This window comes from Bombyx mori, chromosome 17, assembly GCF_030269925.1.
Source record: "Bombyx mori chromosome 17, ASM3026992v2".
Classification (NCBI taxonomy): Eukaryota; Metazoa; Arthropoda; class Insecta; order Lepidoptera; family Bombycidae; genus Bombyx; species Bombyx mori.
In genome coordinates this window covers 13,847,136-13,862,427 of record NC_085123.1, presented here as the reverse complement: position 1 = coordinate 13,862,427, position 15,292 = coordinate 13,847,136, and the positions used below count along the sequence as shown (strand labels likewise).

General features: G+C 41.6%; 1 protein-coding gene across 3 annotated transcripts in view; it reads right to left on the bottom strand.

Moving 5' to 3' along the window:
* LOC101747053 (protein tweety) overlaps positions 1–15,292 on the bottom strand; it is a 114,104-nt gene that overhangs the window by 61,730 nt on the left and 37,082 nt on the right. For 2 of the 3 annotated variants that reach the window (XM_021352131.3, XM_021352133.3), the window contains exon 2: positions 8,263–8,292. Coding sequence is in view for 1 of the 3 variants with exons in the window: in XM_062673453.1 (XP_062529437.1) it covers positions 930–3,890 (2,961 nt within the window). In the remaining 2 variants the exon portion in view is untranslated. Of the gene's footprint in view, positions 1–326; positions 8,293–15,292 lie in introns of those variants that run through there. The other variant, XM_062673453.1, reaches the window with a different exon arrangement.

Genomic DNA, 15,292 nt, shown 5'->3' with positions numbered 1-15,292 from the left:
ACATTAAACATATTCTGAATACTTTCACATCAAAACAGTATCTGCTAATTATTAAATATGGTAGAATAACAGTTTCATCTTGCTAATAATAAATAAATATTAACATAGAATAAACTAAAATATATTGTTATGTTAATTATTGCCAATAGTGGCGTTTGCGCCCATATATACTATGAATATTCATCACAATATTCCTGTATTTTGCCAATGACGCAAACTAAAGCAAACTCTTATGTTATCGTATCTATTTTTGACAACAACATAACCGATTGTCAAATAAATCTTCAAATTATTTTGTTAATTACGCATCGAATTAAATATAATCAACATCCCTGTATTTCATTCGGACACCATTTTTAAACCATTCTACAAGAGTAAAGCATTCTCCCATGGGTAACTACTATCTATGTGCAGCAATACTTAGTAATAGTAGCTTAATACATACCACTAAAATTAGTTTACCAATATTATAAATATAATAAATATTTCATATTATAAATAATTTAGGAGGCACAACCCGACATTAGCCACAACTCAGAATTTCGATAGTCAATTAGAAAACTTTCTCGTACAGACATTCGGAGTGCAGCGTGGGCGCATATTTATGTCACACGTAAAATAAAAAAAGTTTTATCTCGATCTACATTGGTCGGTTGTATTTTTAGTAGTTTTATCGCGGTCCGGGGAGAGAATTGTTGACCTATCTCAATAAAGTTATCGTAAAGTTATCGAAATGCCCAAGAAGTTATACGCATTCTGTGTGGGTAGCTTTGCAATGTGCATTATACCCCCAGTTGTAAGATTAAAGTTGTTTTGCTGAATAAGCCCACAAGGTTCGACAAAACGTCATGCCAATTTTTTTTTTTTTTTTTTTTTTTTTTATTGCCTTTGTAGGCAGACGGGCATACGGCCCACCTGATGGTGAGTGGTTACCGTCGCCCATGGACTTCAGCAATGCCAGGGGCAGAGCCAAGCCGCTGCCTACCGCTTAATACTCTCCACAAGCCTCGTTTGAAGAAGGACATGTCATAGCGCTCGGGAAACACCGTGGAGGGGAGCTCATTCCATAGCCGGATGGTACGTGGCAAAAAAGATCTCTGGAAACGCACTGTGGATGACCGCAGTGGCTCCAGGTAGTATGGATGAACTCTACTCCGGTGGCGGGCGGTGCGATGGTAAAAACGAGATGCTGGTATCATCTCGAACAATTCCTCAGAGCACTCCCCATGGAACATACGGTACAAAATACAGAGGGAACCGAAGTCCCTCCGCAGACCCAGAGGCTCCAAACGATCCGAGAGAATGGGATTATCGACAATCCGAACGGCCCTCCTCTGTATGGAGTCAAATGGAAGAAGCTGGTATTTGGGAGCCCCAGCCCAGAGATGGGAGCAGTACTCCATGCGAGGCCGGACTTGTGCTTTATAAAGCAAAAGTCTTTGTCCAGGCGTGAAGTACCGCTTCGCTCTGTTGAGGACTCCCAGCATTTTGGACGCCAACTTGGCTTTGCCTTCCAAATGACTCCGAAACTGGACATCGCTCGAAATGTCGACCCCAAGTATCCCGATACTCTCGGAAGGTTGCAGGGATACTCCTTGGAATTGCGGCGCCATGACAAAGGGGTCCTTCTTCGCAGTGAACGCGCAAACTTGTGTCTTTATCGGGTTGAATTGAACCAAGTTCAATTCACCCCATTCGGAGACTCGCCCCAGAGAGTTCTCCACTTCAGACACAAGTTTTGATCGTCTCTCTTGCACCACGCTCCGAGAGAGACTCTGATGGCCGATATATCGCGCATCCCCCGTGCTGTCATCTGCATAGCAATGCATGCCATCAATAGACAGCATGTCATTGATATACAGGATGAAAAGCGTGGGGGAGAGCACCGAACCTTGTGGAACGCCAGCGTTAATGGTCATGGTATCAGAACAGTCACCGTCTACAACGACCGTGATGCTCCGCCCATCCAAAAAGCTAGCGATCCACTTGCAGAGACCCTCGGGGATTCCGTAAGATGGTAACTTCGATAGAAGTGCCCTATGCCAGACCCTGTCGAAGGCCTTCGCGATATCAAGGCTCACAGCAAGAGCCTCGCCCTTGCTTTCCAAGGCTTCAGCCCACCTGTGAGTAAGGTATACAAGAAGATCGCCAGCTGAGCGACCGTGACGGAAACCGTACTGTCGGTCACTGATCAGCTGGCGATCCTCCAGATACTTCAGGAGTTGTATATTAATTATTCGCTCCATCACCTTGGAAAGCAAGGAAGTTATCGCGATAGGCCTATAGCTCGATGGGTCCGACCGGTCACCCTTCTTGGGGATAGGGTGGACGTGGGCAGTCTTCCATGAAGACGGAACCCTGTTAGTGCAATAAGAGAGGCGATACAAACGCGTTAGCGCAGGCGTCAGCTCAGGGGCGCACGTTTTCAGAACCACTGCAGGGATGCCGTCTGGCCCGCTCGACTTATGGACGTCCAGGAGTCGGAGTTCCCGCCTGACTGCACACTGTGTAAAGCAGATCTCGGGCAGGGAACTATCACACCGGAGGATGTTCGGTGGTGTGGCACCCCCGTCGTCCACAGTCGAGTTCGAGGCGAAGAGTTTGACCAGAAGGTCAGCCTTCTCTTTCGCACTATGGGCCAGACTGTCATCGGACTTGCGTAGTGGTGGGAGACTAGACCTGCAAAAGTTTCCTTCTGCAGCTTTGGCGAGCGACCAGAAAGCACGGCTCCCAGAGGGATAGCTCTTCAGTCGCTCGCCAATTCTAGCAACGTGCTCCGACTTCGCCTTGGCAATAACCTTCTTGTAGGACCTGGAAGCGGCGTTATATTTCCGCCTTTCCTCTGAGATGTTAGGGTCCTGACGTCTCCTGGCATTATCCCATGCCACGTATGCGGACCGCTTGAGGTGTGCAGCATCCCTGCTGGCATTGTTATACCAGGGTCTGCTGCGACCCCCAACGGGCACTTCAGAGGAGGGAATAAACAATTCCATCCCCTGGAGCACCACGTCTTTAAGACGGTCCGCACAGACGTCAGGATCAGCAGAGGAAAAGCAGAACCGCCCCCATGGGTAGGATGCGTAAAATTCACGCAATCCATCCCAATCTGCTGACATATACCGCCAAACTCTTCGATACCCGGTCGTCGTTCGACGATCAGGACGAGAGAGTGGAACGGCAGCACGAATAAGGCAGTGATCAGACGATCCAAGCGGAGCGTCGACCACCACACTGTATCCGGCCGGATCTGTGGTCAGCAGAAGGTCCAACAAAGAAGGCTCGTGCCCCTCGATATCTGGGACACGGGTGGGCTGTGTCACCAGCTGGGAGAAGCCGTAGGCCAAGGCGAAATCGTAGGCAGTCCGACCCGGGAGGTCAGTGGTTCTGGACCCCAACCACTCTTGGTGGTGAGCGTTAAAGTCTCCAAGAACCACCACCTCCGCAGATGGGTACTGCTCAAGCACGCGGTTAGTCCCCTCTTGCACATGCTCAAACAGAGCTGAACCTGCATCACTGCTGTGGGACCTGTACAGGCACGCGTAGATTCGGCTACGGCCCCCGTGATCTACGCGCAGCCACAAGAGGGACAGGTCCCGTTGTTCGAGGCCCCGAAGACGGCGACAACAGACATCAGCCCGGACGAATACGCACACCCCGGCTTTACGCAGGAAGTTGTGCTCCAATACGTAGCCGGGGTATTCAAGGTATGAGGTATCATCCGGAGCAGATATCTGCGTCTCCGTTAAAAAAAGCAGGGCAGGCTGCGCCGTCTCAAGGTGGTGGTGTACGGCGTCAAGGTTGCTATGTAGGCCCCTGACATTGCTGAAATCCACATTAAATGTGGAATGGGGAGCCGCCTGTAAAACCCTTTTCTTTTTTTTCGACTTCATTAAGTTGTTATATTTCGGGAGAGTAGGATTAGGAGAGGTAGGATGTTAGAGGTGAGATCGAGGCAACACCTGAATGAAGCGCGGAACATAGTACGTGCTCGACCACGGGTTGCGTGAGAGACTGACGCAGGGCATGGAAGGGCCCCCAGTCCACTCTGCGTGCGATCGCCGGGATCCACTCCGGTCTCCGACTCCGGCACGACGACCGCACGGCAGAATTTTACACCGGTTGGCGGGACAGCTTCCCGGGGCGGAGTTTAGTAGAGACACCCGGGTTCAGGTCCCCTACTGACCGGCGGGCGGCAGCGGATACCGTTTCACTGGGTCTCCCTATACCCCCGTCAAACAATCACGCCCCGCGAGTTCGCACGCACGTCTGCTCCGCAAGTTCCAGGCGTAACCAAGACTCACCCCCAACAAGGAAGGGGAAAGGGAAGGGATAGAACTGGCTCTCCAACCCACACGCCGGAACACAGCTAGGCTATTTGGCGGCGGATTCTAGTTGGAGGGTGGTCGCCAGCCAGTCGGACTAAGTCCTACCACCGGTTATGTTTTCGGCTCCCGTTTAGCACCACCCAGGGGTCACTTGTAGGGAATCGCGGGTTAAACCTACGGAAGCGGGAAGCACCAACCCCCAAATTTCTGCATTAGTTCCTTTCTCTGATGTAAAATAGATGATATTCCAACGGTCACAAGACTTCGATTAGATTGTTGAAATCATTGGATTGAAATCTTGAAGTATGTTGAGATTTTGTTTTAAGTTAGCCGATATAAACATAAAATTATCGAAATAGTCCCCTATCGATTATCAATAAACGCAGTTCAAAAATTAAATGAAGTAATATTGAATCAGGCCAATATCCCGCCAACTATGCATGCCAGCTTTTCATACGTCGTTGATACAAAAACCTGAAATACCAACAAAAGTTTCGACTTAGTCGAACACAGCACGGACAAAACCACATATAATAGAAATAATAATATTCATGCATTAAGGTGTTTACGAGTATGAACTAATTATCAGCCACTAGCGTAGTTAGTTTCATACCAAACGTTCGTACCGCCACTAGGAACCGTTCTAGATCAATCTCACAACATTTTTTCCCAACAATCGCTAAATAATTCCATTTGAGTACACAGACGGTATTCATGCTTTTTTTGTTGGATGAAGGGGAATTCTTATCAGGCCCCATCATGCTACACTTATCAGGCGCTTGGTCGAACTTTGTAACACGCATCCGGCACGCGATAAACAGCTTCGAGTCCCATTGACCGCGACCTTCGTGCAGTTCATCGAGACACGATAATATTCTGCGGTAAGGTCGAATTATATTCTAAAGTTACCTGTATAGAGGGACATGAGATGGACGGACGATATGTAAATAACGGGAGTAAAAAGCAGGTTTAAGCTGCTGTTTCTTTGGGGGAAAGGTGGTGAGAGACAGGCACTTCGCAGGAAACGCATCACATTCCACCCAACCAGACTCGGGCGCAGGCCGTTGAGTGAAAGAGGGTTTTAGTCGGTTGAACTTCAACACGCTCCGCCTATCGCAGCGTATTGGTGGAAGTCCGGCGATTTCTTTATACCAAACAAAAAAGGCAGTTTTTCAATTTGGTGTAATTGGGTTTTGTTTCCATTCTTATTCAATTTAGTTGCATTTTTTTCTTTTCGTATATCTTAAACTTAAACGCAATTGAATCAACTTAGTAAACTTGGTACATTAAAATACATTTGTATCTATCTGTTCACATGTATTAAACTCCGGTAGAACATAACACATAAAAAAAAATTGTGGCGAGCGACATGAAGTACGTTCACTAATAACCTCATAGTAACTTGTATTGCTAACAAAAGTAATATATCCACGTTCTCAACTGACGACTCATCCATTCTATTATCGGTCACCAATCAAAGCTTAATGTAAAACAATCAAACACGGAGCGCACAAATTTTATGATCAGAATCGACGAAAAGCAATATTACGACCGAATGGCGATCGTTGTCGAGAAAATCGCTTTTAGACATATGGGACAGTGCGTGAAATGTCACAAACAAATTAAAATTTATGAGCAACCGACCCATTCGAAGGAAAATAACAAGAGCCTTTTGGACCAAACTGAAACATGTAATCGACACTTGTAATAGGAAAACGAGGTATACGGGTTATTGAACAAATCCAGTCCGAGGGTAGCTCGTATTACCCATTACGCTACCAGCGATTGGGTATGACAAAACAAAAGTTTTACAAGTTTAACTAATAATCTACATAAATCTACATTTCGGCGAGGTTTTTTTTTTAATTCTCTTTTAGGCAGACGATCATACAGATGTCAACAATGTCAATGGCACAGCCAGGCCGCTGCCTGTCAATTGAAAGAATGTAAGACAGTGGCATTCAGGTCATGTTGTCAATTGGTACAATATCCGCTTAGCATAAGGTTGACCAATATTGGCCGACAAACAAAAACACTCCAGTCGCGTAGTAGACAATAAAAATAACACGAAAACGAACTACCACAACAGGAAAATTGGCAGTAGCTCTGTCGAGATATAGACTTAACAAGAAAATAGAAGAGCCAAATTCACCTTGATTATCTCTGAACCGGATAGCGACTAAGCTATACGCAACAGCGACCATTCTAAGGCTAACGGCCGGCAACCTTGCCCTAGTGTTGACCTTCAACCTCCTTACGGAATCTTTGAGCCGGTTTGTTATCATCGCAAACCAATATAGATACTAACGTCAATAGTTGTTATTGTACACGGCGGTAACCGACAGAAAATGTTACAATCCTAACGCTATTAGTTTACATTCAAACCGGAAATATAATGTTTGCTTGTTACATTGTAGTCGAAGACAGATTAGCTTAAGGCCTTGATACCGTAGTTCATGGATATTTTTAATGTTAAGGGCACAATCAAACCACTGTTTACCACTAGACTATTTTGTCTATCTATCTTTCAGCCTACTGACGTTCAATGTTGGACATAGGCCTCCATTAAGCTGCTTGCATCCAGATCCCCGCGAATGCCAATAGGTCGTCGATCGACCTTGTGGGAGGCCTACCCACGTTACGTCTTCCGGTATGCGATTACCAGATTAGACTCTTAACTAACCCATTTTTTAGAAGAAAAAGAAATCGTGAGGATTCGTGACGAAAATGATTTCTCGAGGTGCACTGAGGGTGGTAAAATTAATGAAAGGAGATGTATATCTGAACATATCCTTAGAGCATGAAGTTACTACTGAAGAACTACTAGCACTGTATATGACGCTGCAAAGAAGCGCACGGATTTAAAGCATTTTTCGTCGTTTTATTACCACGGCAGTCGAGCAAGTGAGCTCTTCGCCGTTGCAAATAAATGATTCCCAATGTTTTAAAGATTCAGGGAAATGTATACGTTTTACATAAAGAGTGAAAACATTTATTTAGATTCGGTTTCTTTAGGATCAAAAGCGGCACATGAGTGGCAATAACATTTGTATCCTTGCTGTATGTACATGTTACATACCTCAAAATTTTTCAACAGCAATTTTGACAAAATTAATTGATGAAAATTGAAAACCATTCTCAATAATATGCTATTGCAAGTATTATTATACCCGTCTATACGGTGTTTTTACCATAACCCTCTGAAATAAATAGTTTAAGTCCCATTGATAATAGGACAAGACCTATAGAATGACATTGAATTGAATAATTCTGTAGTTGCATTTTTTTTATTACTCATCTTCAATTTAGTTGCTCTTAAGCTTTCGAAGCCGTCTGATTTTATACAATAAGGTACTCCTTGTTTTCGTTTGAACCACAATTCGCAAATGTGCCAATGGTCAATACCAGCAGGCAGATTTCTAAGGGAATACGTACTTGACACACATTTTCGCGACTTCATTTTATTTACCTTGTAGGCGTCTGCTTGCTTGTCTGGGCTTACGGCCCGCCTCATGTTTAGTACTTACCGCACTCATGCACATCAGCAATGCTTGGGGATGAGCCAAGCCGCTTCCTGCCAACTGACTGACTTTCAAGACCAAGGAATAACATAGTCTAAGAAAAATCAGATACGCAATACGGTATTGAAGGTATAGTAAGGCTGCACATGTAGTTACCGGTTACCACGATAATGCCGGTTACTGCCGCGAACCGGGGTGGATCAATCGTTATACAGTTTAATTGTGACTTTGACCTTATGCGGCACGTTGCTATGTCTGTGGGCTGTGGTGACCACTGAAACCAGATACGACGTGGTTCATTCGCCCGACTATGCATAAAAAAAAACCATGAATCATGAAGAGTCTATATTGCAATAGCGCGGTTTCGATCGAGAACACATTGCAATAAAAAAATACAGTAATATTATAAACGTTACCGCAAAATGTTGCTCCGAAACTGTCGCAATCTGAAACAATACACGTGACTCATTAATATATAACGGTTTTTATAGCTTTGGCTAATCGATACATGTGTACAGTGTTATGAATGCGAGTTAAAAGTGCGATGACCTGTAAAACGAAGAGGTCTTTAAGAATCTCTGGCGGGGTTCTTTTGATGTTTAAATTATTGTGGCTATTTTTGTAATCAAAGATCTTCCCTTCTCGGAAATATTTCTTAAACACTACAAAACTAATTCAACACTAGGTACATGTGTTAAACAACTATGTAACGTTCGTAAACAAAGATGTGAAGCGCCGAGACGCTGAAGTCCGTAGCAATGTGTGCGTGAATAATTTAAGGGACTGCAAAAAGAAGATCGATTCCATATTGATTGCACGTGTATGTTTGCTTTTTAATACGCTCTAATTTTTTTTTTTTATGATTGAAGGATTTCTGGTGGCCCGGAGGCCTTTCCAGTTTCACCAGGACAGGTGGGCGAGCAAAGGCTCAGCCAGGAGGGGTGGGATTTGCTAACAGCTACCCGAGCGCCTCCGAAGGAGACCTAACAGCTCAAGAGTAGCTGCTTCGCGAATGAATCTACTACCGGATCGGAATCACGACCCGCTGAGAAGATCCGGCGAGAAACTCAACTAGCTGATTCATGGGTTAGGTTGCACGGCGAACTCTTTGTCGAGTTCGACGAGTACGGTTACCGAGGTCCCTAAGCCTGCTCCTAGTGTTAGAGCTGAAGGCGTCTAATGCAAAGGTTATTGGATCTGATGGATCCGTAAGGACGTGACGCTCTTATTAGCTTCAGACGTATGTATGTAACGGAATCTTTGAACATAATTTTGACCCCCTTCAAAACGTCGGATTAACTCGAAATTTGGTATACTTATCAAGGACCGATGACAATTTCATATTAAAAAAAAGTTGAAAATATTGAAATTCAACTAAAAAAATAAAAAATAGTTTAAACAAAATACGCTTTTATAGAAAATCCAACTAAAAAATAGAAAATAAATTTTAATAAATTTGATTTAAAAATAGTGTAAGAAAAAATTATTTTATGGTAAAAAAAAGCGTGGGGTGCATGGTATCACTAGTTATAAATATGTTATGAACAGATATGTGAAGAAGAGTTATTTTGATAATACATATCCTGAAAAGCACCCCACGCTTTTTTACAATAAAATCATTTTTTCTTACACATTTTTTATTCAAATTTAATAAAATTCATTTTCTATTTTTTAGTTGGATTTTCTATAAAAGCGTATTTTGTTAGTTTTTTTAAACTATTATTTATTTATTGCATAGACCAGTATATGAGCTCACAGCCCAACTGATCTTTCTAGTTATTAGAAGTCCATGACAACGTTACATGAATGCCGCGATCTTCCTTGATTGTTAAATTGATAAATACATTTTTCATTAGAACAATTTGTAGATGCCTGCGGGATTTGAACACCGGCATACTCGCTTCGCTCGATACGAACGCACCGGGCGTCTTATCCTCTAGGCCACGACTACTGCTACTACTGCAACATATGCAATGACTCATTTTAAATGTCTACCAAGCTGTTTTCATAGTTCGGCAAAACCAAAGATTAAAATTTTCTTTCTCGGTAAGCACATTTGTAAGATTTAATTAATACATATTTTTGTCAAAGAGATTTACATTTTTAGTCAGATTAGTATTCCCCGATAACTAATCGCTATTACTATATAAAGTGAATACATATTATTATAATATTGGATGCTTTATTTGATTAGACTGGTACTGGCTTACTGGTGGTAGGACCTCTTGTGAGTCCGCGCGGGTCGGTACCACCACCCCGCCTATTTCTGCCGTGAAGCAGTAATGCGTTTCGGTTTGAAGGGTGGGGCAGCCGTTGTAACTTACTTGAAACCTTAGAACTTATATCTCAAGGTGAGTGGCGCATTTACGTTGTGGATGACTGTGGGCTCCAGTAACCACTTAACACCAGGTGGGCTGTGAGCTCGTCCACCAATCTAAGCAATAAAAAAAACCGTACAAGGGACACGTTTGCAAACAGTTGTGTGAATATGAGTTCCGTGTAAGAAATGTCTAGGCAATTGGGAATTCAGATCTGATCAGACGTCTTCGGAAATAAGGTGGTGCTTAATCATAACATAATCCGTTTAATATTGAGTTTCAATTCAACACATAACGCTGTTTACTTAACGTCACAGATGTGGACTATGAAGATAATAATTACTCTTTTAAATTAGAGTCCTCCTTTCACAATCAGATAATCTATGTTTTATACCCATTTACTCTGTCTCTAGGTATTAAATAGCTCCTTTCACAATCAGATAATCTATGCTTTATACCCATTTACTTTGTTTCTGGGTATTAAATAGTATATTGGCTGACATAAAGCATAGCATAAACGAATCGATCTAAAGTTTTCCTAATTCTAACACAATCCTTTATTCGTTCCAACAAGTCGAAACGCCCAAACGGAACATTGAAAGCCAATTTCCGTATCACGTTGCTGTAAGTTGAAAATAAGCACAGAGTAAATTGAACAGTTAGGTCTTCTTTTTCATCCGATTTTTTTTTTCATGCGTCCGACGAAAGATTCAATTGTGTGGGAACAATCGGCGTGACGGCGCGTCTAGCCGTGAAATCCGTCCGCGACCGACCTCATTACGTGACGCCAGGTGATCTCTTGACGTATCTCCGACGGTGATTTGATCCGTGACGGCACTTTGTTCTTGTCTCGTTGTCTGTTATTTTAGATTGCAATCTTTTTTATTTTTTTTATTTTTATTGTTCAATCGACTTATTAGCTTTTACGAAATCAGTTTCACTTCTTTTATTCATAGTGAGTCAATGCTGAATTTCAAAGAAATATTTTTCCTTTTGTTGTCGTGGACAGACCAGTCTGTGACTCATCTGATTGCAGTAGTACTCCATTCTGCATAGAACTCGGTAAATAAACCTGTTTTTATACACATGTATTGTGTAAGTACAGATACTAGTAGTGTAAAAAGACCGGTCACAGTCCTCGCCGAACCCGTCGCTTGCGACGAAGAGCTTAACGAGTAAATTAACCCATAGACTCAGCCCACTGAATTTCTCGCCGGATCTTGTCGGTGGGTCGCGTTTCCGATCCGGTGATAGATTCTGCGAAGCTCTGCTCTTGCTATGGCCAGCGTTAGCAACACCTCCGATTTGAGTCCCGAGAGCTCACCTACACGCTAGGGTAACGCTGATATAATAGCCTCTGAAGGCTATCAGCATAGGTAGGAAGAAAAAAAAAGTAAAAATATTTCATCTTAAACAATTCCAGCTATTCATCAAATTACTAAAAATTTATTTCTATTCCGATATAGCTCCCATGGCACGTATTAATAAAGTTATCAGTTTTTCTATAGTCTGAGTTGAATCGACCCGGGATCGCGTGCCGCGTGCCTCGGCACGTCTTGCAATGCAATCAATTACTCGGTCTATTGTATAGTGCTGTACATCACAAAACGCTTCATATTTTCTACTACATGAATTACAGTCACTGAATAATTTATTAAAGAATCTTTAAGGCTCCACAATTATTAGTTTTCAGTTGCCATTCAGTTACCAAATCGATGATCTAATAAGACATCTTTCACGGCCAATTTCACGTATGTTTGGCTTCTAATATAATTGATTATCTACTTACTGTATTGCTATAGGTAAGTTAGATACAAAATTTTCTGTACACACAATACATCGACAGTTCTTATTTTTATTAGTTACCAATCTTTTATAAATATATATAAATAGCACAGACAATAAACTCAAATACCAACACATTGCACAGGTACCGACTGTGTGTAGCGGTGAAACAAATGATTTGTTATCAGATGCTATAAAATGAGCATTATGTTTGTAACAAAGAAAATCAAAAAGGTTAACTTTGCAGACAGCACGTCTATATCTGTCAACAGTGCCAGCGAAAGATCCTAAAGAATACTGGTTATGCCAGTTATTTAACTCGAAACCCAGTATATTCAGACTTTTTTTTATTGCTTAGATGGGTGGACGAGCTCACAGCTAACCTGGTGTTAAGTGGTTACTGGAGCCCATAGACATCTACATTTACGAAAATGTGCCACCCACTTTGAGATATAAGTTCTAAAGTCTCAAGTATAGTTACAACGGCTGCCCCACCCTTCAAGCCGAAACGCTTCACGGCAGAAATAAGCAGAGCGGTGGTACCTACCCGTGCGGACTCAAAGAGGTCCTACCACCAGTAAAACTTGCATTCTGACTGAGGTTGTATTCTAACCAGGACTCGTAAAAACCTTAAGCCCTTGTCGACGCTAACACAGAGAGGTTCAAAAGAGATTGGAATTCGAAAGCATCAAGTTCTCTAACAGAAATATACATATATATCGGAACAGTAATTACAAATTTAATTCTGTTAACGTCCTCTTTATATCCAACTAGGTCTAACTAGGACAATAGAATTTTCACACAGACACATCGTTATCGTTCCCAACAGTAGCTGTTCACTCCATTGTGCCACCAGCAAACAATATTTGAAGGCTATTGTCCTGTATTAATGAAATCTGACATTGCAAACAATGGAGAGTAGGTGGACATGTGTATACGCAAACAAGCTTACTACTGTATTAAGGCTATAACATAACATGATCAGATGTTGTTACACCATTAAATGTCTCGCAATTCACGGTCATCAAAGGTGAGTTTTAAAGGGCAAATAATACTCCAATCGGTCTCGACATTCAAGCAATCCTTGAACTAAGGCTTGAACTTAAAAGTTTGATTGTGAAATTTGAGATAATCGGGTGTCGTGAAAGGCGATTGAGGGATTGACCGGAGAATGGACAGCGGCGTTCTTTGAGTACTCTTATTATGGGCATTGACTGGTAGCAGGCTGTTTTGTGAACCTTCGTGAGTATGTCCCACAATCCTGCCTATTTTTTCCACCAAACAGGCATGCATTTGAACATAATATTAGCAATTGAGACTTCGAATTGAGCTTTCCCGTTGTAACTTCACAGTATAGCTGGGCCGTGATTACGTTCACCGATCAACTTTTCCATGGGAAAACTTAATATTTATGGGATAAAACACCCCATGATAAACTCTATCAGCCAATATAACATCGCGTCCGTTTGTACCTTAGCCCGGGTAACTAGCAGTAAGAGAAACATACCTACACTCATTTCAATATCACGATACATATTTTATTAGTTGATATATCCATTTGTATTGTACCATTTGTATTGAAAGCAACTTTATCACATTCAATCCTAATCAGCCCATGGTACCTACTCTATTGAACATAGTAATTTTGACACAACACATTCTTTCAACTATTAGCTTTTCGAATCAAATTTCTAGCAGCTTTAATTCATACTAATAATATCATTAATACCAGCCACTGACACAAAACTCGATTCCCGGCCGACCTTACATTAAAGTATCGCGGCTACAAAAAATAAGCCATTATTCATACGTAATGTCAGGCAATGAGGATTTGTGTTGGCACACCCGTACCACCACAACCTACAAAAGGAACGCACGTGAGCATTTTGCATACTCCTGCCGTAGTATTTTTTAAACAAATGTCACACGAATATCAACTTTATCCCCAGCGTGTTAGGTTTCGTTCGTTCTTGATTGTGCCAGCACTCAGATACCTTCAGAAAGCAACGAGCCTTTCGCAGCCAAAGTTCAAAGTAACACGCAAAAGCGAGATTTTATCACGTCAATCTTAGCGTCAAGGGGTTAGAGTCTAAATTACAATGCAGAAATTTGAAAGGTCGGAATTTTTTCCCCGCTTACCATATTGTTCAAAGCCAGGAACGAGTTCAAATGCAAGACTTGTTTACGGATGACGCGGTATACCATGCTTCTTTGTTTAATGAAGATGTCGTATTTCTTGTACATTTAAATAAATTTCTGACCGAGTTGATACCTAAGTTAATTGTGTCAATTATAAGTATAGTAGAAGGTACTTTACTGTACACCAATATAGTAATAAAAAGGAAACAAATGCAAAATATTACACAAAAGTTACAAAGTTCTTTGCGATCTCTAAGCGATCTCATCCAAACAACCTTTAAATGGACAGGAATCTTGAGGAAATATAAAATTTTAAAATAAAAGTAATGATCATAAAATAATCATTATCGTTTTTTTTTAAGACCACCAATCCATTTCCAATCACTAGACCAATCCAATTAGTAGCCGCAGTTAACCCGAGATATAGCCACTCACGTCCAAATTATTCTGGTAGCCAGAATAATTTACCTAGGTTAATTTTTTAAATAATTCGCACTTTAACTAATCGCTTAATAAATCCGCACGTAATTATTTCGTAAATTTTGTATTGAAGAACCATACAAAATCATATTTTAATTATTAAAGTATCATAATAATGCAATAATAATAACTAGTCTGCACATTTCATATTCTAAAAATATCAATCCCGCCAATTCACGATCAAAGGACGGTATGAACACTTACATGCACAAACATATAATACGTTGTAAATTATATTTTTATCACTTGAATATGAAACGAACCGTAAAATTAGCTGTACCGACTTAAAGTATGCAGAGTTATAACCAAGAACACATTTCACAAACAAACTTGACGATAACAATATTCCCTTAGCGGAATTCCCAATAATGAGACTCACCAATATTTCAAATTGAACTCTTGAAAACTGAAAACCGTACGATATCCAACAACCTGGTAGTGGTCTCAGCACATACAGGCTCAGATGAATGCATTAGCTCATCAGTAATGTCTCTCGCACCTTATTAATAACGCAAGAGTGACGATATAAATAATACCAAATCTGTACCATATATCTGCCAAGGAAAGCTATGAAGACGATAGTTATCAATTCGCAATACCAAAATCAATCTGCTCGTGCTTTCAATAATATTACACGGTATTAGTCATGAATGGATTCCGATGAATCAGTTATTCTTGCCTAACAATCAAATTGAACGCCTATGGAGAACATTAGTATGTGATG